This window comes from Lontra canadensis, unplaced genomic scaffold (assembly GCF_010015895.1).
Source record: "Lontra canadensis isolate GAN:19392208 unplaced genomic scaffold, GSC_riverotter_1.0 scaffold111, whole genome shotgun sequence".
NCBI classification, from domain to species: Eukaryota; Metazoa; Chordata; class Mammalia; order Carnivora; family Mustelidae; genus Lontra; species Lontra canadensis.
In genome coordinates, this window is record NW_022631105.1 from 1,404,469 (window position 1) to 1,428,183 (window position 23,715).

At 53.2% G+C, this 23,715-nt stretch overlaps 1 protein-coding gene across 2 annotated transcripts in view; it reads right to left on the bottom strand.

Moving 5' to 3' along the window:
• UBE3C (ubiquitin protein ligase E3C) overlaps positions 1-23,715 on the bottom strand; it is a 109,053-nt gene that overhangs the window by 9,873 nt on the left and 75,465 nt on the right. For both annotated transcript variants that reach the window (XM_032840288.1, XM_032840289.1), the window contains 3 exons: positions 12,314-12,526; positions 5,842-6,030; positions 5,696-5,762 (listed from right to left, as the gene is read on the bottom strand). In XM_032840288.1, the coding sequence (XP_032696179.1) occupies positions 5,696-5,762; positions 5,842-6,030; positions 12,314-12,526 (469 nt within the window). The remainder of the gene's footprint in view (positions 1-5,695; positions 5,763-5,841; positions 6,031-12,313; positions 12,527-23,715) is intronic.

Consider the following 23,715-nt stretch of genomic DNA (forward strand, 5'->3'; position numbering starts at 1 on the left):
CCTACCACATCCGTCCTGTTTTGTGCCTGGCTTACTTCACTTGGCATGACGTTTCGAGACGTATCAGAACTTTGTTCCTGCCGAAGACTCAGTGACACCCGCTGCTGCGCACAGACCACACCTGCTCCTCCATTCATCTGCAGGACGCCGTTCGGAGGGCCCCTCGGGGCCCCTGTGAATGATGCTGTGTGAACACCCGTGCACAAGTACGTACTCAGTCCCTGCTTCCAACGTCCTCGGGTGCGCACGCGAGAGCGGAATTGCTGGGCCCGACGGGAAGTCTGTGTTTGGCTTCCTGGGGAGCCACCGGACCATTTCCATAGTGGCTACTTTACAGGCCAGCAGCCAGCAAGGGCTTCAATTTCTGCACATCTTGGCCACACTTGATACTCTCTACATGGCGCCTGTGAGTCGTCTTCATGGACGTGACCTGTTTCACTGCTGTCTCATCTGCATTCCCCTAGCGACCGGTCACACTTGGGGGTCTTCTTTGGAGAAACGTCTATTCACGTCCTTGTCCCATTTACGACTCGGCTTGTCTTCCTGTTGAGTTGTAAGAGTTCTTTATATATTCTGAACACATATATATGATTTCCAAATATTCTCCCCTTTTCCAGGTTGGCCTTTTTACTTTCTTGATAATGTCTTTGGATGTACAAAGTTTGTAATTTTGATGAAGTCCCATTTCTTTTTTCTTTTTTTGCTTATGCTTTTGCATCCTATCTAGGAATCCAAAGTCAAATCCAAGATCATAAACACTTACCCCTTTTCTCCTAAGAGTTTTATGCTTTTAGGTCCTACATTAAGGTTGCTGACCCATTTGGAGTTCACTTTTGTATACGGTGTGAGGTAGGAGTACAGCCACTTTCTAACTCATGGTCAACTTTTGCAAAGAGCTGCCACCATTTTACGTGCAGTCAAGAGGGTTCCACTTTCTCCATGTACTCACTAACACCTGGTACTCGTCTACCTTTCTGATTACAGTCTTTCCAGTGGGTACATAGTGTTCTCTCATCACGATCTGACTTTGTGTCGAACAGCTGTTGCTGTGCGAATTTGCTTACTGGCCATTTATACGTATGTTCTTAGGTGAAACTTTTTTTGGGCCATGTTTTAAATTCAACTGCTTGTCCTACTAAGTTGTAAACGTTCTTTTTTTTTTTTAAGATCTTATTTATTTATTTGACAGACAGAGATCACAAGTAGGCAGAGAGGCAGGCAGAGAGAGAGGAGGAAGCAGGCTCCCTGCTGAGCAGAGATCCCAATGCGGGACTCGATCCCAGGATCCTGGGATCACGACCCAAGCCGAAGGCAGCGGCCTAACCCACTGAGCCACCCAGGCGCCCCGTAAACGTTCTTTATATATATTATATATATCTCCTGAACATGGTTTCTTCCAATCTGTGGCTTGCCTTTTCATTTTCTTAACAGTATCTTTTGAAGCACAAAAGCTTTAATTTTGAGGAAGTCCAACTTTATTTCGGTTTCTTTTTTCTGGCTCATGCTTTTGGTGTACAACCAAAAACTCTGTCCAATCCAAAGGCCATGCAGATTTTCTCCTTTATATTCTTTTAGAGGTTTTATAGTTTTGGCTGTTACCTACGGGGCTCCCATCCCGTGGAGCTCATTTCTGCACGTGGCGTGAGGTAACTGAAGCTCTCAGTTTTCCATGTGAATGTTGTCCCAGGACTGCCGTACCGTCAAGTAAATGGTCAACAGACCATAAACATGCAGATTTGCTTCTGAATCCCTGATTACGTCGCATCAATCAGTGTGCCAGTCCTGGTGACAATTCCACAATGTCCTGACCACTGCGGCCAAAGGAAGTTTCAAATCCAGTGTAACTCTTGTAACTTGCTCTTCTGCAAAACTGTCTCGGCTATTTTAGGTCCTTTCCGTTTCGAAATGAACTTAAAAATCAGCCTGTGTGTTTCCACCGACAGGCCTGCTGGGATTTTGGTAGGGCTGCACGGAATCTGTCCATGAACATCGGGTGATACGGAGTGTCCGACCCGTGACGCCGGGCTGTCCCCTCTTCCTCTCCGCGGTGGCGTGTGTGCCGCAGCGAACAAGTCCCGCACGTATGCTCACTTTGCTGTGTCTACACTGTATTAATTTTGCCGTTACCCTGAATGAAACTGCTTAATTCTGTTCTCGGATTGTGTGTGAAACCAACACTGGTTTGTGGTACTGATTTGTGCTGAAATGGTTCTTTAGTTCTCATTTCGTTTTTCTGTCAAGCTATCTATGAAGAAAACCGGTTTTACTTCCTTTTTGGGGCGGAGGGGCATAGGGAGAGGAGGGGGAGAGAGGATCTTAAGTGGGCTCTACACCCGGCCTGGAGCCCACCGTGGGGCTTGCACTTACGACCCTGAGGTCATGACCTGAGCCGGAACCAGGAGTCGGAGATACCTGGCCGACTGAGCCTCCCTGGCGCCCACGGTTTCACTTCTTCCACTTTTCTTTTCCAACCTGGACATTTTTCTCTTTCCTTTCCTGCCTCCTGTCTTACTGCACTAGCTAGAAACCACGGTCACGTGCCTCTGACATAGACAGGCAGCATTTAACCTTCCCCAGGGTGCCGGCAGCTCTGACGTGCTGTGTGTGTCCACTCTCAGGGCGAGAAAGTTCCCTCCTGTTCTAGTTTCCTTAGGGTTCATCCCAAATGCGTAGGAGACGCTTAGATGCGCCAGAGCTGCACTCGCTTTTTCCTTTCTCTTCTGCCTCGACTGAGAGGACCGTGCGGGTCCTGTTCTCTGCACGGTCAGTACTGCACGTTACGTGAACACGTTTTCAGATGTCAGATTAACTGTGCATTCATGGGGTGGGTGCTACTTAGCTGCTGGATTCAGGCTGCTGATATTCTGAGGACTTTTGATCTTTGTTCCTGAGGGATATTAATTTATTAGTTTCTTGTGTTATTTTTGTATCAGGCTAATAGTCACCTTTGAGGAGAGAAATCCTCTCCTCACTCAGCTGTAGCTGGAACTCCTACACAGGGTATGTTTTTAAGGCTTAAATACTGTTCTGGGAGAAATACTCATTTCATAATATTTAGAAAACAGAGAAGAACAATGAAGAAAAGTCACTTGTAATTTTGTCAATTATAAATGACTATTTTATGAAAATGAAGTGACTTTAAATTTTTTTCTGATTTTTAATTTTTTTAAACTATTTGACAGATCACAAGCAGGCAGAGAGGCAGGCAGAGAGAGGGGGAAGCAGGCTCCCCGCTGAGCATAGAGCCCAATGTGGGGCTCAATCCCAGGACTCTGAGATCGTGACCTGAGCCGAAGGCAGAGGCTTAACCCACTGAGCCACCCAGGCGCCCCCTAATTTTTAGTTTTTTAAAGTAGGCTCCACGCCCAATGTGGGGCTCAACTCATGACCCTGAGAGATCAAGAGTTCCAAGCTCCACTGAGGGAGACAGCCTGGTGCCCCAACACTGGAATGACTCTGTAGTTCTCCTGGTCTTGAAAAACGAATCACGCGTGTACCAGATAATAAGGAACGGGAGCGGACACTGCGTAGCAGCAAAGGGCCTCACGACCGCGACCACGCACCACTCCTGCTTGGTCCTACCAGACCCCAGCCATGGAGACGTGGTTTCACACCCACTCATTGCATCGTCACATTTACTTAAGAATATGTCTACATTTTCTAAGATATATAAAACGTTTTTAATATTATATTTCGTTTTTTAAAACGTAACCTCTATTTCCAAGGTGGGGCTTGAACCCATCCCCGAGATCAGGAGTCACATGTTCTTCCAACGGAGCCAGCCAGGAGTGCTGCTACATAAAATGCTTCAGGGGTGGGGCGCCTGGGTGGCTCAGAGGGTTAAAGCCTCTGCCTTCAGCTCAGGTCATGATCCCAGGGTCCTGGGATCGAGCCCCGCATAGGGCTCTCTGCTCAGCAGGGAGCCTGCTTCCCTTCCTCTCTCTCTCTGCCTCTCTGCCTACTTGTGATCTCTGTCTGTCAAATAAATAAATAAAATCTTAAAAAAAAAAAAGATAAAATGCTTCACGGGTGCCTGGTGGCTCCGTCAGTTCAGTGCCCGACTCCTGGTCTCGGCCTGGGTCATGATCATGGAGTCCTAGGATCGAGCCCTGCATCAAGCCCCACATCGGGCTCTGTGCTCAGCAGAGAGTCTGCTTGGCCCCTCTGTCTGCTCCTTCCACACTTGTGTTCTCAGGCTCTTGCGTAGATAAATAATTAAATAAATAAATAAATAAAATCTTTGGGAGAAAATAATAAAAAACCAAAAAACTTTAAAATGTCTGTGCACAATAAAATTAAGAATCAATGGCTCATGGGGGTGGGGGGTTGGGACGGCCTGGTCGTGGGTGCCAAGGAGGGCACGTATTGCATGGAGCACTGGCTGTGGGCATAAACAATGAATCTTGGGACTTACATTAAAGTTAAATTTAAAAGAAAGAATCAACGGCTCACAACTACAGATCTTCATACGTATTTAAGATCTGGAGTTTCCTACAGATGAGAAAAAAGAATGAAGGGGTGGAGTTACCCTCAACCAAGCTCCAGAATGTACGCCATCTCCTCAGTGCTAATCCTGCTTGCCGCACTCTCTCTGCGAGTCCTACCCATCCTAATCTCACCCCTTGAAGTCTTCACATCCTTAATAAGCAATTTAACTTCTGGGCTTCTCTCATTAAAAAAAAAGAAAAAAAAAGAGTACACATAGAAATAAACATAGAACTGTTTATTATAGTGGAAGGTTAAATAAATCATATATACCTATTTAATCTCAAAAATTAGTTGTAAGAAGAGTAACAGCTTAGAGATATATATAAGTGTGTGTGTGTGTGTATATATGTACACATATGTTATATTTTTATTTATTTATTTTTAAAGAGACAGAAATTTATTGAACATACCTCAAGGGCAGACAGGACAGCAGAGGAGAGGCTGTCTGCTGGAAAGAGCTTATTTTTATTTTTGATGCTACACAGACCATGTATACTATAAATTACGTATCACCACAAACTAGGATAGACTGAAATTCCACTAAAATTATGGTGATTGTTTGAAGGATTTTTTTTTCCTCTCTTCATGTTCCTAAGTGTCTACGTGGTTAATTTAAAAAACTTACAAATGCCCAAAAGATACGCCAGGTCCAGCTCTGAACAATCTCTCTCTCTGATGACTGATGTCGTTAAGCATCTTTCTATGTGTTAACTGGCCATTTGTGTATCTTCTTTCTGGTGTTTCATTTTCTTGAAGGGCAGAAAGTTTTAAGTTTAACTTAATAAACAGGAGGTCCAATTTTTTTGTTTATTCTTTTTAATTGTTAGTGTTTTTTGTTTGGCTCTGGTTTTTGGGCGGGGCGTCGGCAAGCACTGTTTTGAAAGCGGAAGACGAGAAGCGATCCAGCGCGCTCGTGGAGACTTAAGAAAACACGGTGGGGAGAGAAAACCACAAGAGGCAGAATCGTGCGTAACAGGAGGACGGTAAGAAGAGCTGCTGTGGTTGTGTGTAGAGATGGACAGAACCAAAGAGCAGCGACTTGCTGGGGGGCAGGCGGAGGCAGACGGGCCAGGGGGGCTTTCCGGGGCCCTCGTGCTGGGCTCCAGACCGTGTGCCTGAATCACGGAACAGAAAGCGAACGGAAAGTCCGCTCGGAAAGACCGTCTGTAACGTTTTCAGGAACGAGCAAGCAGCGGCGGCAACTTACCTGAATAGTTCGTAAACGACCTGAGGTCGTCCAGGCTTATGGGGACTTGTGCGCCAGAAATCAGCACCTGAAAAACAAGGTCGATCCGTAAAAGGCGAGGCAGCCTGGCCGCGGCAGCGGGGCTCCCGGGCGGCGCGGCGGCCCACCTGGACCTCCTGCTGGTCGAACATCCGCAGCCACTCCAGGTCCAGCACGCTGGCCAGGCCCTGCCTGAAGGCCAGGCAGTGCTGGCGGATCTGCCTGTTCAGCCTGTAGTCAGCCACCAGGTGGATGTACGCGATCCTGTTGGCGCCCGTCACGGGGATGTCTTTGCCGCCAAATTTCAGCTCGACCACCTGCAGAGAGGAAAACAAGGGTCTGGAAATTCTAAGCAGGACTAGAGCAAAGCGAAGGCAAGAAACACTCACTTCAGAGAAACCCGCTAGCGCGGCCTGTACGCCGGCAGCTGAGTTAGAGGCCATGTGGCTGGTGACAGGCTAGCCCGGTCGGCGCGAGGACGCCCCGCTGGTGGGACCCTCCACAGCCGGGAGTCTTACTCTGCCTTCACGAGCGTCAGCCGCCAATGCGACAGGGCGATGACGGCAACTCCGTCGTAAAAACTAGCGATCTGGGGCCCCTGGGTGGCTCAGTCAGTTGGGTGTCCGACTCCTGATTTCGGCTCAGGTCATGATCTCAGGGTCGTGAGATCGAGCCCCACGGCAGGCTCTGTGCTCAGCAGGGGGTCTGCCTGAGACTCTCCCTCTCCCCCCGCCCCCCCCCCCCCCCCTGCCCGCCCCCCTTCTCTAAAATAAATAACTGAAAGTTAAAATAGGGCACCTGACTGACCCCATCGTCGAGCGTCTGCCTTCAGCTCAGGTCATGGTCCCAGGTCCTGGGATCGAGCCCTGCATCAGGCTCCCTGCTCTGCGGGGAGCCTGCTTCCCCCCTGCTTGTGTTCCCTCTCTCGCTGTGTCTCTGTCAAATAAATAAGTAAAATCTTAAAAAAAAAAAAAAAAGTTAAAATAAATTGTGAATCACAAAGGGCAAAGGTATGAACCGAAAAATGAACTCATGTCAAAAGGGATTCATTCTGGAGAAAATACAGCCTAAGGAATGAAGGATGTAGTGGAATCATAACTCATATTCGTACAAACATAACATTCTTCCTTTTGTGTCTCTGTCATATTGCTATCACTATGAAGTACTTCATTCTTTCATTCTTTTTTTTTAAAAGATTCTTATTTATTTATTTACAGAGAGAGAGACAGATACAGGCAGGCGGAGGGAGAAGCAGACTTCCCACCAAGCAAGGAGCCTGATACGGGGCTCAAGCCCAGGACCCCAGGATCATGACCTGAGCCAAAGGCAGACACTTAACGACTGAGCCACCCTGGGGCCCCTCATTATTTTTATTATTTTTAAAGATTTTATGTTTAACTTATCTCTACACCAACGTGGGACTTGAACTGACAACCCAAGGTGAAGTGTCGCAGGCTCCACCGACTGAGGGGCCAGGGGCCCCTCACGTACTGCAGACAGGACTCGGAGGACAGCAGTCCATTAGAGATGACGGGCCGTCATTCAGATGGCCCACTCCCAGGGACAGCCTTCCGTCATCACCGGACCATGCTCACGCAGTGTGTCGGGGGCACAGATCTGGGTAGCAGGGCTGGCAGCGCCGGGGTGTCAGCAGGAAGCCCGCGGCAGGAGCTAGGGCCAGACGCTGGCTGTCCCTGCCCACTGAGACGGGGACAGCTGCAACCCCCACCCCTGTCCCGGGAATGGCTTTCGTCATTAATAAAACGGTGGTATTTCTGCTTGGTCTACCCTAGGTCTGTGGTCTGTAAGCTCACGTGAACCAAAGGTGACGGACAACACACCACAAGCCATCACAGATACGTCAGCCTAACTCACAAGAATGCACCATTTTCACGTTTGCTGACTTCTCGGACGCACCTGGATGAGGCCGCCTGTGCTAAGAACAGAGACCGCAAGTGAAGAAGACGTTCCTGACGGCCGGTGGGTGGCAAAGCTCGGGGTGAACACAGAGCGCTGCCCAGACTGCGGGTCACAGAAGCCGCGGGCACGTCCTCCTCGCGGTTCAGCATGAACGAGGACAGCACCTCTGGCTCCGGGCAACGGCCTGCCCCGGGCAATGGCATCTTGGCCAGTTTCTGCACCACTTCCCACGGAGGCCACTGTCCCGTCGCGGAGGAGCTTTCCTGAAATCATCTATGCCATGGCTGCCTGGCCACCTTGCGCTACGGACACGACAAGGCTTCAACACGTGGGCTTCTTCCCCCAGTGCTCCCCCTGCTTGCTAGTGCCTGTGCTCCGGGCTGGAAACAGAGGCCCAAGAAAGGCTCTGAATCCACACCTCCTCTCACTTCCCCACTCCGGGGAGAGACCGTGATGCATCCCGTGCTTGCCGTCCGTGTACTACCTGGGTCCCACGAGCCCGCGGTGCTGCTTTCCTGCACAACTTCCAGCCCTTACTCCAAGTGCACCAACAACGGGAAACAAATGAGCAGGTAGTGAGTGATTCAGAGACAAAGGACCCGGGAAACTGTCAGGTAAAGGACCCCCAAAGCCCCAGACCTCCTGCCTTATCAGATGGCAAGGCTGTTTCCAGGGACCGCAAGGGGACAGCGTGTGATCATCTCCGCTCCCGTCTCGGTGACGCTGGAACAGCGACCCAAGTCTCACACCGTGTTGGATCGGTCCTGGGCTTCCAGGGTGAAGGCGTATTTACATCTCTCACTATGAACCAGGGCAGCTCTCCTGCGCTTGTGCTCCCCGCCCCTCCTGAGTGCGGCTGGATGGCACTGGGGGGCACACGGGCTCCCTACCCAAGCGCGCCCACTTCATCCTCGGGGCCCCGTCCACGCCCTCTGGGAGGGCGGAACCGCTGCTGTGACCAGCCCAGGGTGATGCGGCACGGCAGCAGAACCGGGGCCTGGACAAGGTCTTGCGCCTCAAGTTCATGCTCTGGGCGCGGCGACACTCAGGGGCCACCTTAAACCCTGAGCCCTTCCTTAGCAGAGATACGTGTACAAACTCGTGGTCTAAAATTTCACATTTGTTTTTAGGCAGGCTAACAGCCGTACTGATTGCACCGAGGAAAACAAGTTGGGGAGAAACCCTCGTATTTCCGAAAGGAAAATTAACGTGACCTACCCACATAATGGAGTATTTGCACGTTAGAACCCTCTACGTCATGGTACGTCATGCACTTAAACCCGTACAGAGGACTGTTTCTGTACCTGCCGCTGCAGGGATCCGGAAGGTGTCCCCCAAAGATCAGCCGCTTTCCAGGGACTTCTCAGTTTCCCTGCTGGACCCTTCAGTGCAATTATCCCTCTGCGCCGCCACCCACAACCTCTATTCAGCGGGCGCTGAACTGTCACCTCACATTGCTGCTTCTAACCGGTTCCAGTGTTACCCGAGCTGCTGTAACGGACGCTTACGTGCGCGACGTCTCACTGTCACCGTCTATCTCAGAAGGAAAATGGGAAACACTCCCGCCAGCAGAGGCCGTGGGCAGGTCACTAGAGAACCGCCCGGTGCTTTTACTTCATTGGTGAACCGCGCCAGCAGGCGGCCCGAGACGGGGACCCGCGGCCTCGCTCCCGCCGTGTTCACGGTGTCCTCACGCCGCGACACACAGGCTGACTGCGCAGACTGAAACTTGGGCTGTCTCAGGTGGAAGGGGTGGGAGCAAACGCAACTAAGTGAGCCGCAACCAGGATGGGGCTCCGTCCTCCCCGTTCTCATCTCCTCTCCCGGCGCCAAGGTCAGTTCTCCAGAATGCCCGGAGGTGTCCGAGTGAGACAGGGAAGCAGGAGGCCAAGGTGGTGTCATTTCCCTTATTTCCACTTAGGATTTAATCCACTCATATTTCTTAAGAGGTGGCTTTTTGTTGTTGTTTTTGAAGATTTTACTTATTTGAGAGACAGTGTGAGCTCATGCACGGTGTGGGGGGTGGAGGGCAGAGGCAGAAGAGGGAGAGAGTCCCAAGCAGAACCCCTGCCGGGCACAGAGCCCCTGACGTGGGGCTCGATCTCACAACCCCGAGATCATGACCTGAGCCGAAACCAGTCGGACGCTTCCCCGACTGAGCCTCCCCGGCGCCCCAGGAAATAAGTAGCCGTTTCAAGGCCAAGAAGCAGACTAAAACTCAAGTACCATGAAGGCAGGCAGAACACCCAGAGTTTAGCACGAGGACGCGTAAATCTGAGTATGCTTCTCATCTCCGCTGCCGAAGACCTCCCTGCTGTGGGGCCAAGCGACGGTTCGGCAGTCCCAGGATTGAATCTCAGCTTCCTGGGAAGGGAGGCTCAGGGGTTTTCTTTTTCCTTTTCTTTTTAAAGGACTTTATTTTTTTTAAGTAATCTCTACATCCAACATGGGGCTCGAGCCCACAACCCGCAGATCAAGAGTCACACATTCCTCTGACCAATCCGGGCGGGCGGCCCTCAGGCGTTTCCTTGTTACTCATTTCCTGCCGGCTCTGAAACGCATGTGTTTAGACCGCTGTACCCTGAGGAACTGAAATCCTGCAAACCAGGATTTGGAATCAAACACTGGGTCTCCTTCCGCGTATGTCCTTGCCCTTTCTAAAGCCCAAGGCCTCTAACTGTTCTCCACAACGGCAGGAGAACACGACTCGCTGGCGTCCGTCCACCTTCTCTTGTGTGCCCCTAAGCTTAGCTGCTGCTTCTTTTTCCTTTTATTTAAGAAGATTTTATTTATTTGACAGACAGAGATCACAAGCAGGCAGAGGGGCAGGCAGAGAGAGAGAGGAGGAAGCAGGCTCCCCGCTGAGCAGAGAGCCCGATGTGGGGCTCGATCCCAGGACCCTGAGATCACGACCAGAGCCGAAGGCAGAGGCTTTAACCCACTGAGCCACCCAGGCGCCCCTTGACTACAGTTTTAATATGAAGTTACTTTTAAGGTTGCAAAGCTGATGACCTTTGAAAGCCTGAATTAAAAACCAGCAACAGAAATTTACAAAGATTAATGGTAACGAGCGTTCTGTAGTTAGAACGACTAGATTCAGAGAAGGTTACTCATCTACATAAGAACGGCAGAAACGCTGCTTCTCCCTACAAAACACAGCTATTTGTCTAAAAACCAAAAATTAGAGAAGCACATTGGCCACTTTAAAATCTGGTAAAACGAGACATTAACAAGTACGACTTCAAAGGTCCTCCAACAATCCGGTTTGTCGTACACATTAAAAAAGGTTTTGCAGATTAGGGGACCGTCTGAACGTATGCTAATGTACACAAAAAGTACACCAAATGCCCCCCATGCCAACCGCCCATTTTAGCAAGTCCCACCTGGTGGCCAGTCTAGCCCATCTCTACCTCCCCCCACGGCTCCGATCTCATCGCACTGCAAGGAAACCCCGGGTGTCAGCAATCCTTCCACGCTGAGTGTGTGGGACAAGAACATTCCAAGCACACTCTTCCTAACAGATAAAAAGTGGAAATAACTCAAATGTCCGTCAACTGGGAGACTGGCGTCCCCACACGACGGAGAGCCGCTCAGCTGGACAGAGGGACGAGCACGGGCTCCTACGGCAAGGGAAAGAAGCAGCAGCGTTCCCGTCCCGCGCCGCACCTGGGGTAGCCGAGCGTGCGCACAGCAGGCAGGTCGTGCTCACCGATGCGGGGTGGGATGGGCCTGCTAAAGCGCACCGGCTTCTCTGGGGAGAGGAAACCATCCTGACTGGAGAGCTAAGGAGGGCGGCGCACCCGGCACGCGCCGACCTGCGCCGTCCTCAAAAGCGTGATTTTGTGGTATGTAAATCATGCCCCAACAGTGCTGTCATCTAAAAAAATCAGTTTCGATCTCTAACATGTAGGGGTTTTTTGTTTGTTTGTTTGTTTTTAAGAAGAATAAAGGCATGGGGCACCTGGGTGACTCCAATGTTAAGTGTCTGCCTTTGGCTCGGGTCGCGATCTCAGGGTTCTGGGATCGAGCCCCATGTTGGGCTCCCTGCTCGGCTGGGAGTGTGCTTCTCCCTCTCCCTCTGCTGCTCCCTGTGCTCATGCTGTCTCTTCCTCTCAAATGAATAAATAAAATGTTTTTCAAAAAGGGGGCACATGGGTGGCTCAGTCGTTGGGCATCTGCCTTCGGCTCAGGTTGTGATTCCAGGGTCCTGGGATCGAGCCCCGCATTGGGCTCCTTGCTCATTGGGAAGCCTGCTTCTCCCTCTCCCACTCCCCCTGCTTGTGTTCCTTCTCTCGAAGTGTCTCTCTCTGTCAAACAGGTAGACAAAATCTTTAAAAAAAAAAGGATAAAGACAGCAAGACCAACCAGACTGATCACGCAGGCCAGCGGTCGGGGTCAGAGCACCCGAGGTCCACAGAGAATGGGCAAGGAACAGAGGTGCACAGGGACCCTTGGAGCTCCTGTCGAGAAGGGGCTACCCTCAGTCCCTGGGGCCAAGAGCCAGATGAGCAGCAGGCCCGGGAAGAGAACCCCAGAGGACTGGGGCCGTGGCCCGTGCGTCTCCAGACCCCCACGCCCCACGTCGAGCCCTCCAGGCACCGGACGGCACCGGAGCACTTCCACACGGGAGGACACCCGCCGCCCCGCGGGAACGGCAGCAGCGTCAGAACAGGCCCTCACCTGCGCCTCCCCCAGGTCGTTGTTCACCACAGTGAAGTTCAGCCCCAGCTCCTCTACGTCGCCTTCATAGCTCTTGAGGAAAAGCAGATTCTTGTACACTTCAGGGTCGAGCGAGGCCAGGTGATGGATGTCCACATCCGCGCTGGTGCCGAGCAGTTTGGACAGGAAGAAGCCGGCGAAGGGCAGCTCCACCAGCATGTTTTCATAGAGCGCCTGCAAACGAGAACACGGAGCAGCGGTTAGCGTCGGAGGGGCTCCTCTCTCAGCCTGCCTACCGCTGAAGCCACCACCCCAAGATTCCGCAGAACCCGGGCGCACCGCAGACACGCTCCTCGCCATGCCCGCGATGGCGGGTGCGGACACCGGAGGGCACCCTCCGCGCGAGGCCAGGCTGGCCGCCCGGTGCGTGTGTGCAGGGCATCGCACGTGCTAACGCGGACGCGGAGTGCACTTTGGGGTGCCTCGCAAAGCGTGCGCGCCCGTGGACACTCCAGAGCCACACCGCGCAGACGCTTTGCAGGCATCGGGGGCTCTGAGGGCTGCTCGGCAAAGCCCCTTGCGGGGGGCTCGGAACCACAGCTCAGCGCCTCAGAGCTCCGCGGCCGGAAGTCTAACTCCGGGTGGCAGCAGGCACATCCCCTTGGCAGGCCTCCTTGTCTTCTCTGATGTTGCTGACTGTACCCTGTGGCCCCTGGCTTTGAGTCACTCCAAACTCGGCCTCTTTGAGAGGCCGTCTTCCCTGGGTGCGTGTCTGCATCTCCCCCCACTTCTCTCACAGAGACCAGTCACTGGCTTTGGGGAGCCACTCTTAACCCGGTGTGACTCACAGGAAAGGTTCACTGGCAAATAACATCAGGTTCACAGGTACGGGGGATTAGGATGGAACCCCATCTTTTTGGGGGTCACAATTCAACCCACGACCACAGGCTGGACCGGCTCGGTGGCCACTTCCCCACTCAGACTTTGTAGCAAAGAAGGAACATAGCGTGTGCACGAGTGAGGGCAGCTGTGCGAGGGCTGGACCGCATGTGATTCTCAATGTCAAGAAATACTATTCTTCTGACTTTTCCAGCCCCCGGGAGGGAAATCATTCTCAGCACCTGACCACACAACCGAGGCAGTCTGCCCCGCCCCGCGCAAAGACGATGGGACCAGGCCCTGGGGCCCACAGGCACTTGTGCGGCCACGGTGGGTGAGCGTGTGGCGGAGCTGGCGTCAAACCCAGACGCCCCGATGGAGGACTTCTCCACTCGGAGTTACTGCCCACTGTTCTGCTGAAGGGCCACATGCAAAACTGTCTTTCTACTTGTGTATGTTAAAGCATGATTTCCATAGAGTAAAATAAAATGTACAACCTCTAAGAGTACAGCCTGACGAACTACCTGGTTGTGCCCGTGCAGCGGCCACTGGGTGAAGATACAGAGCACCTCCCCTTCCCCAACTGCCCATGGGAGCTCCCTCCTGTCCCTCACGTCAACCCCCTTCTGTGGCCACCCCCACCCCCAGAACCCCCTCCAAGGGCATCAGACAGCCCTTGTCTGCCTCCTCACTACGTAAGGCTGTTCCTTCTTTCACATGAGGCCATGCAGCATCTCCAGCCCTGGGCCTGCTGATGGATGTGGGGGTTGCGTCCCCTCTGGGGCTAGGGTAAAGAAAGCTGCTGGACCATCTGTGCGAGGCTTTCTGTGGGTGTGCTCTCTGCTTCCTTAAGGACAGACTGAAGACCTGCTGACCCAGGGGGAGTGCCAGGCATGGGTGTGTTCAGCTGCATCGGGAAAGGACACGCTGTTTTCAAGCACAACAATGTCCCACCATGACCAGCAATGCAGGAAGCTTCCAGCTGGTCCAGACCCTTGTTGATGATCAGTGTTGTCAGCCTTTTTAAAGTTCAGTTATGGGGCGCCTGGGGGGCTCAGTGGGTTAAGCCTCTGCCTTCGGCTCAGGTCATGGTCTCAGGGTCCTGGGATCGAGCCCCGCATCGGGCTCTCTGCTCAGCGGGGAGCCTGCTTCTCCCCTCTCTTTCTGCCTGCTGGTGAGCTCTGTCTGTGTCAAATAAATAAAATCTTTAATTAAAAAAAAAAAAAAAAAAACGTTCAGATATCCTGGTTTGTACGAGGGGGTATCTCACTATGGTTTTAATCTGCATTTCCCGGATGACCGGTGGTGCTAGATAAATTCAGTGACTATTACTACATTCATCTCCAGATTCTCTGTCCACAGGCTGGGGGTCAAGGGAAGCAGGTTTTCCAACATGACGGCAGGTTCATCTTGCATGCTAAATACGCCTATGGTCTAAAGCTGTAAAATGCAACAAGGGATCAGAAGTGGGTTGTAAAGTTTTCAGAAACATTCTTATCATTTTCTTCTACATAGGATGGACTTGGAAGCCCTGACGAGTCTTGTCAAATACGTTCTAACGTACCCAAGCTACGAGGTGCTGAGGCCAGCTCCAGGCCAGGTGCCACGCTCAGCACACACCAGCTGTCTCCTCTCCAGCTGGCCTATCTGGAAGGTCTCCTAAGCAGAAAGCAGGAGTCCCTCTTCTACAGAAGCCGAGGGGAAATCTGGATTTCCAAGCCCATGGCCCTTTCTGCTTGTATAAGTGTGGTCTGCAGAGACGTGAGAATGACAGGGAGAGCGGACTCGCCACCTCCACGCGGAAGCTGGGGTGCTGGAGACAGAGCCTGAGGCACACATTCTCATCTGGGGGACGGTGGGGAGCCCCGCTGCAGGAAGTACTCAGGGAGCTGTGCCGCAGACACATGCAGAGATCTTCTCTAAGTCGCCGCTGAAAGACCCAAGGGTCACCAGGCTGCGCCAGGAACGCCGCCCCCAGAACGCTGCCACAAAACCAAACTGTCATCCCTGGGGCGGTCATTCAGCGGTTCACCCGACCCTGTCCGCACACGCGAGACGTGAACCACGAGGCTCTGGTGACACAGTGTGCAAGCGAACTTACAGGAGACTGGCAGCTCCCGGGGACGGGGGCTCCAGCCCTCCGAGCCACCAGCCCCTGAGCCACCAGCCCCTGCGCCACCCTTTGAGTTGGGCCTGGGAGCCCTGCCCTGGCGACAGGGACTCAGCTGGGTCACGTCCCTGTGCACCCTTTCCGCATGGGCAACAGGCAGTGGGGGCACCAGTCTGTACACCCCCCGAGCCTTAACACACCAAGATACAGACCCTCACGCAGGGGCTTCCCGGTCCTTCCTACACCCCCAGGAATGCTCAGGTTCACCTTGAGTGAGACCCACACTTTCAAGTCTCTTCCACTCTCAGGACTGGAAGGAACCAGAAAAGAGCCCTTAAACTTGGTCCTGCACTGGGTTCTCGCCTTGGAACGCCACTGGCGCCCAGTGCCGATGAGCCCTTTTCCCCGAGGTGAACGCACCAAGGACACCGGGTTCACTCTCTGTTAACTACATACGTCACGATGCCCCCCGGCCCATTGGACACAGATTTCTGTCTGCCAGGGAAACCGAACTGTCACGTCCCTGGGCTTCTATTTCTGATCTGAAGACTAATGAGCACCCAATTAGTTCTGAAAATGCGGCGGAATGAGCAACACGGCGGCGGCCAGCCCTTAACCTGTCCACTGTAACGCCAGGAAGGAGCTGTTTTGAGAAACTGCAGTTTGCTCAGAGTTAAGAACGGCTAACGCTATAACCTGCAGCGCTCAGGGATCCCATTATTGCCAAATGAGTGATGGCCTCAAAGCCGAGAAGAAGGTTCTGTCCCAGCTGTCACGATTGATTCCAGGTGTTGAAGGAAAGCGTCACCCGGACAGCGGACTTTAAAGCAAACCGGGAGCATAAATCACGGGACGCTCGATACGTAAGGTCATTGTTTGCCACTTCCACATCAGTAACAATAAACCAGGGAAATCCGTTAAATGGATCCGAGCTACCTGAATTTTAAACAGAAATCCCGCTGTGACTCATGAAATGTAAATGCCGAGGTGCAATTTTTTACATAAAGCAGGTTTAGGCCTTCAGAGCATTTAATGTACAAGCACTAATAAATGACAGCACTAAGAACTCTGATTGCATCAGCTAAATGGATTATAAATTAAATTTCCATAATGTATGCAACTTAGATACAAATGTAAGCATAAATCAAGGTATTTTCTAAACACAGGTTAATTATACAATTTCAAAACTGCCTATTTTTTATGCAAAATAATCCACTTAGCATTTTTCACCCTGGCCTTGGTTCTCAGCCGGCTGAGCCACGGCTGTCCCAGAAGCTCATCAATCACGACTCGTCGGGGAAAGAGTCGCAATAGGTATATGGAAAAAACCTGTAACGTATTTTTCAGCTGTCTGTCTTTTATGAGTGTTTATAGCTAGAAATTGTGCCAAAATGATTTGAAATAAAAAGGATTAATTACAGTAGAAGCCTTTTAATATAAGTGAGTCCGTCGCAATGCGGTTAATGCTGTGGCTCTGCTGGGAGAGTGAGTGGGAGCCGCGCGGGCACTTCTGTTTGCTGCCAAAGAACGTCAGTAATTTACTACATTAAGAATCAATAAAAAAATAATGCTTTTCAAATGCATCTCTATCAATCTTCAGGTAGTTCTAAAGCGAACATTTATAACTTAATCTAAAAACTATATCAGAGTTGTCTTGTGTTAAAGCCACCCTAACTGAGCAAAATGATGATAATTTTAATTCTTTCAGATCATGCTAACCTTGGAGTTTAAAAAAATAAAAAAAGAAATGTACAGAAGGATGTGGGCTGGTCATGCTGTCTACGTAACAGCTTCCAAGAGCAACCGAGCAGGAAGCACGGCCTCCGTGTGGGACTGCCGTGGTTTTCAGGACCAGAAACTCCCCCAGGACAGAAAACACCCCTCATCCTTAATGCCCGAGTCTACGTACAACGTGCGGTGTCCCAGTCATTTGAGAGACATCTATTAAGTGACAACTATGGCCTAGGGACTACTTTCCACCTTTGGATTCCACAACCGTGAATTTGTGTGCAGAAACCCATTTCTTCTCTTCTGAGACACTTCAGGTTATACAGAACTACGTATGTGTCATGCTTCATTTCAAACCTCGGGTCTTCGCAATCCTATCCCAGAGGTCTTCCCACACTGCTCACAGCTCTCCTCGGCACAGTGGCGGCACGGCCCAATGTTCAGATCTGTGCTATGGGACCATGTCCCATTGTCCCCATGTCTCTCCTGCACGCCGTCACCACCCAAGACAGCGAGGCAGCCCCTCCAGCTCCACATTCTCTTACGCTCTTGGACACCCTACGGTACTTCTCGAAATAGGGACTCTGGGATGCCTGGGTGGGTCATTGAAGCATTCATCTGCCTTCGGCTCAGGTCATGATCCTAGGGTCTGCGATGGAGTCCCGTGTTGGGCTCCTTGCTCAGTGGGGAGCCTGCTTCTCCCTCCACCTGCTGCTCCCCAGGCTTGTCTTTTTTTTTTTTTTTTTTTAAGATTTTATTTATTTATTTGACAGAGAGAGATCTCAAGTAGTCAGAGCAGCAGGCAGAGAAAGAGGGGGAAGCAGGCTCCCCGCCGAGCAGAAAGCCCGACTCGGGGCTTGATCCCAGGACCTTGAGATCATGACTTGAGCCAAAGGCAGAGGCTTAACCTACTGAGCCCCCCAGGAGCCCCTCCCCGGGCTTGTCTTGCCCTCTCTCTAATAGACAGATAGATAAATAAATGAAATCTTAAAAAACAGAAACAAAACATGGGGCGCCTGGGTGGCTCAGTGGGTTAAGCCTCTACCTTCAGCTCAGGTCATGATCCCAGGGTCCTGGGATCGAGCCCCGCATCAGGCTCTCTGCTCCGCAGGAAGCCTGCTTCCTCCTCTCTCTCTGCCTGCCTCTCTGCCTACTTGTGATCTCTGTCAAGTAAATAAATAAAATCTTAAAAAAAACCCCAGAAACAAAACAAAACAAAAACCAACCCAGGACAAAACACCCCGAAGCAGTGACTCTGTCCATTCACGATTCAGCAAATGCCGGAGCAGCGTCCGGTGGCTCTGGTGTCCAGAGAAAAGGCATCACTGAAACCCTGAGCTTCAAGGCAGGGTGCTGGCACGGCCCTCCTCTTCCCTGCAGAGGCTCCCAAGTGGCCTCGAGCAGAGCGCCTGGGCCCTGCCCATGGCCCGAGAGCCCTTCTCTGAGACCGGCCCTCCCGCGCCTCCCGTCACAGCAGCAGCGCAGGGCGCTGCGCGGGGGCTCCTCGGGCCACACCAGCCACTCGGGCCGGGAGAAGAGCCTTCCCCGAGGACAGGCCTTCTCTTGCTCAGGCCGACTGCCAGTGTGCACTTGCTGCTTTGGCAGCTTCAGTTTACAAAACCGTCCTCTTTCAGAAACCCGCGGGGCATCCTGGTGGGTGAGCAAGAAGGTCCAGTTCTCAGATCCTATCTTCCTCGCTGGCCACCCAGAGATGGAGCCGCGCCGTGGCTGGCGGAGCCGAGCGCCGAGGCTTCCCTGCCGTGCGCGCCTCACCACGCTCTCCCGGCTCCGCCCGCTCCGCCCACAGAGGCATTTCTGGAAGACCAGGAACCAAAAGGTTTGCCGAAGTGGCCCACCACGACAGTGACTACCGGGGAGATGTGGGACAGTCGTTACGTCCCTGCCTCTGAAAGATTCATCAGGAGTTGAGGAAACCACGGAGGCTCCGTTAAAGGACCCCACATGGCAGAACCATCTTCACCAGCGAAAAGGAAACATTTCTCAGGTTTGAAGATGTTTTTACCACACAGGATAGTAAAATATAGACTGAAATCTGCCACCCTCCCTCCCTTGAAATTCGAGGATACGGATGTCCCTCAGGATAAGTAACTTCGCTGTGGCCGGGTGCTGAGAACTCCTACAGGCTGCTGACACACAGCACCACAGCCCCTCCGGCCGAAACCACCCCCAGAACCCCAGCCCACAGCGCGTTCTCCTTCCGCTCACTCCTCTGACACGTTCCGGCTCGAGCAAAATCACGGCATCACACTGTTTCTTTGGTAACAGCTCTCCTGAGACAGGATTCACGTACCCGACAACCCACTCATCTAAAGTGAACAAGCCAACGGCTCTCACTCTTACACAACCATCAGCACGATTAACTTCCGTACACTTTCATCGCCAGCCAAAGAACACTCCGTCGTGGGTCTCCTTTCTCGCACCCTCCCAGCCTGCGACGATCATCATTGACTTTCTCACTGCACAGATCTCCCTCTCTGGACATTTCAGATGGACGGATCCCCCGGAGGTGGTCTCTGTGATTCGCGCTCATCACGGAGCCTGTTCTTTCCTGGTGTCCCCGCGGCCGTCAGGATTCCCTCCTTCCCGCGGCCAAGTCGTCGCCAGTGGAGTGGATGCACCGAGTCTGTTCTCCTTCGTCAGATGATGGACATTAGACCCATTTCTCCATGTGGGCTTTTACAGAGAAAGCCACCGTGAGCACTTTCTGCCTGAACACAGGCTGGTTGGCCCAGAAGGCAGGTCTGTGTGACCTGGACTGACCCGCCCGTGTCCCGACGGGCTGCACTGACGCGTGCGCGCTGCTTCCCCACGTCCTGGCCAGCACCGGGTGCCTCCTTCCGTCCTCGTGGGCATGAGGTGGTCTTGCGCTGCGGTTTAGGTGTGCGCTTTCCTGATGACTAATGAGGGCGAGCAGGTTTTCATGTGTTTACGGCTCACTCGTTTACCTTCTTTGGAGAAATACCCATTCGGGTCCTTAGCCCATCCTAAAATTAGATTCTCTGTATCATGGAGTCCCTTCTCTATCCTAGTCCAAGTCTCTTATCAGATAGGAATGCGAATACTTCCTCCTTTCAGTTTCTGGATGGTGTTCTTTGGAGCAAAAAATTTCTGATGAAGTCCAAGCTATTTTTTTCTTTTTGTGTTTCTGGTTTCGTTTCTAAGAAAAAGGATTATTCCCGACAATATTGCAATGTTTAGCACTGTTTGCAGGGTGGGCTGTGCTAGGGTTTTTTTGTTTTTTTTTTTTAAAGATTTGTTGGGGCGCCTGGGTGGCTTAGTTGTTTAGGCCTCTGCCTTCGGCTCAGGTCATGATCCCAGGGTCCTGGGATTGAACCCCACATCGAAGCAGCGAGAAGCCTGCTTCTCTCTCTCCCTCTGCTGCTGCTCCCCCCACCTATACTCTCCCTCTGTCAAATAAATAAATAAAATCTTAATAAATAAATAAAAATCTGTTTATTTACTTGAGAGAGAGAGCAGGTACGCAAGGGAGAGGCCGAGGGTGAGAAGTGGCCTCACATGTCTGCCACCCCCTGTCTCTGGTTTTGACTCTCCTGCGGCTGGGCCTCCTGCATTCCTCCCAGGGCTACCAGCTCCCTGCCCTTGATCCTGACTCAGGGCCGTCTCCTGCACACTCTGACCCAGACCTTGACCCGGTAGCTGCCTCCCATCCACTCTCCTGTGCCTTTCTGTCTCTCTGCCACCTGCTGTCTTCTGTCCCACTCAGGCACCCAGTCTTCAGGCCTATCCTGAGTGTCCCTCCCTGATCTGGTTTCAAACACCCCACACTCGGACTCCTTCCTGCCCAGTGTACGCGGCCCCCACCGCTAACAACAACACCATACCTCGCCTTGCCACCTTCTTGTTTCCCTGCCCTCAGATCCTCATGACCAGCCTCCTCTCCACAGCCCAGATTTAAAGGTTCACGGCCATGATCACATCTTGTGCCCTCGACTCCCCTGTACCCAGCTCACCAGGCAAACACCACCCACCCCGGGTTCAACCTACCGCCACACCTGCGTCAGTGCCCCCCTCAATGATGCCGCCACCTCGAGGGGGCCTGCCCACCCCCCCGCCAGCAGTCCTCAGACTCCGCGGGGATCAAATGCGGGCTGCTGGGCCCAGCAGGCCAGGGGCAGAGTCCTCGAAAAGGCTTGACCGACAAGCCCCACGCAGGACCGCTCTCGGGAACCACCCCTCGAGACCCCTACCGCTTCCTCACCTCACCGTCCGTCCCCACCTTCACCCGACCAAGGGTCTCAAGGGAGCGGACACGCTCAGAAGGACCGTCCGTGGCCTCCCCAGCACGGCCGCCCTCACGGCCCCGGCGCCAACACCTGGCCCGCTCTGCGCTCGGCGCGGCTAAGCCCTGTGCGGGCCCCACTGAAGCCGCCGCGAGATTCTCTCCGGAGACGCGCTGCTCCGAGCTGCCTGTCCAGCGCTGGCCTCCCTGCCGCGGCCACGCGGAGTCTGCTGCAGGACAGCGCCATCGGGCACTCGGGCCCGACAGAGCAGTTTAGCGGCCGTCCCCCGAGAAAGCGGCATCGCCGGCCTGGGCCCCGCGGAGAAGGACTGCTACAGTGCATCCCGCCGGCCCACCTGCTCACCTGCGCCGTCCCCCCAGCCTGCCCAGACCTGCTGGGACTCGCGCGCTGCGAACTCAGACGACACACCCCTGTCCATCCGCGGCCGCACGTCTGGCGGCATCTGGGCCGTGTGGGCCCACGTCGTGCAGCGGGACCGGAGCCTCTCCCGCGTCCGGGGACACACGCGTCTCTCTGCTGGGAGTGGCTCCAGAGCTTGGGGCTCGGCCCATGACCCGGCACTTCGGGGAGACACGGCCCTGTGCGCCGAGGCTCCATGCAAGCGTCCCGAGCACAGCGAGGGCTTCCCTCTCGGGCCTGTGTCTGACACCACCTGTTGTCTCGCCCTGGGAGCACCGTGACGTGGCCACGCTCATGCGGTTGCTCCCGCAGCCTCTGAACTCTCGGCCGGGCCCGGGGACTCAGCTCTGCGCTTCTGCCTCCGGCTACTCCCGCGCCCTGGGCGGCACCGCAGGGTCTCACCACCCTAAGCCCCACCTGAGCGCTGGCTCAGCTCCCACCGTGCCCCCCACCTCGAGGCCCCCACCCTCAGTGGCACACTCTGCTGGCCTCTCGGGGCCTCAGGAGAAACAGGCACCTCCTCACCCTTTCCAAGTGCCCCCACGCGGCCGACGACCCTCCATTCTCTGGTTGCGTGTAGCCCCGCTGCCCCTCCCCCCATACCCCCACATCTGGATTTTTAGCAAACCCCCTCGGGTCTGCTCTCCACCCCCACGTCCCAGGACAAAGGAGCTCATGACCAATCAACCTAGGGGCCGGGGCGCCTCACACAGGTCCCTCCGTGTGACTTCCTGCTGCTGTCGAAGCTCCTCGTCACGGCAGAGGCAAGGGGACCCGCTGAACCGAATTCACACCCCGTCCCTGCTCCGCGGCTGAAACCAGCGACCCCGGCGGCCTGGTCTCAAGAGCTTTGGCGCAGAGACCGCTTGCTGCCTCCCAGGCGAAGCCCATCGCCGCCGCGGGAACAAGAGTGACACCATCCTTCTTTACTTGGTCCGCTTCTCAAAAAATTACTAATTTGCTAATTCTGAATTAGTATTTTTAAAAAGACCTTACTTATTTTAGAGAGAGAAAAAGCGTGCGTGCACGTGCCGGCGCACACCTAAGCGGGGCAGAGGGAGAGGGACGAGCAGGCTCCCGGACAAGCACGGGGCCCGCGGCCGGCTCGGTCTCTGCACCCTGAGACCACGGCCCGAGCTGGCGTCAGGAGTTGGACGCTGAACTGGCTGTGCCCCCGGCACCCACCCCCCCAAATCAGTACTTAAATGTTCAGAAGGAATGTCCTTGCTTCGGAAGCACATATACTAAATGCTCAGAGGGACTGACGTGGGCTTTACGTTATTTTTGGATATTTATTGTTCTTACTGCACAATGAAGACCAGAGATGAGCAGCAGACTTTAAAGATTTTATTTATTGATTTGACAGAGACAGATCACAAGTAGGCAGAGAGGCAGGCAGGGAGAGAGGGGGAAGCAGGCTCCCCGCTGGGCAGAGAGCCCGATGCGGGACTCGATCCCAGGACCCTGAGATCATGACCTGAGCTGAAGGCAGCAGCTCAACCCACTGAGCCACCCAGGCGCCCCGAGCAGCGGACTTTAAAGCAGGACCAGCAAGCCTGTGTTTCTAATTTTCTTTCTTTTTTTTTTTTTTTTAAAGATTTTATTTATTTGACAGACAGAGATCACAAGCAGGCAGAGAGGCAGGCAGAGAGAGAGGAGGAAGCAGGCTCCCCACCAAGCAGAGAGCCCCATGTGGGGCTCTATCCCAGGACCCTGAGACCATGACCCGAGCCGAAGGCAGACACCCAACAACTGAGCCCCCCAGGCAGCCCTGTTTCTAATTCTCACGGTGACGATTCAGCGTGGCTTAGAGAAAGGAAAATGGCTTCAGTATAATGATACTGATCTGCACTTAATCAGCGTCAAATTTATGAGAAGGGACAGCTTAACAGTGAGCACACTCTATACTTCACTCAGGAGCAGAAAGAATTTTGGTAAGTATCTCAGAGGGGCTAAAGCTACAGCAATACTTTTAGGTTGTGGAATCAACTGAATTCTGGAACATATGTGTGACTTTTACCATA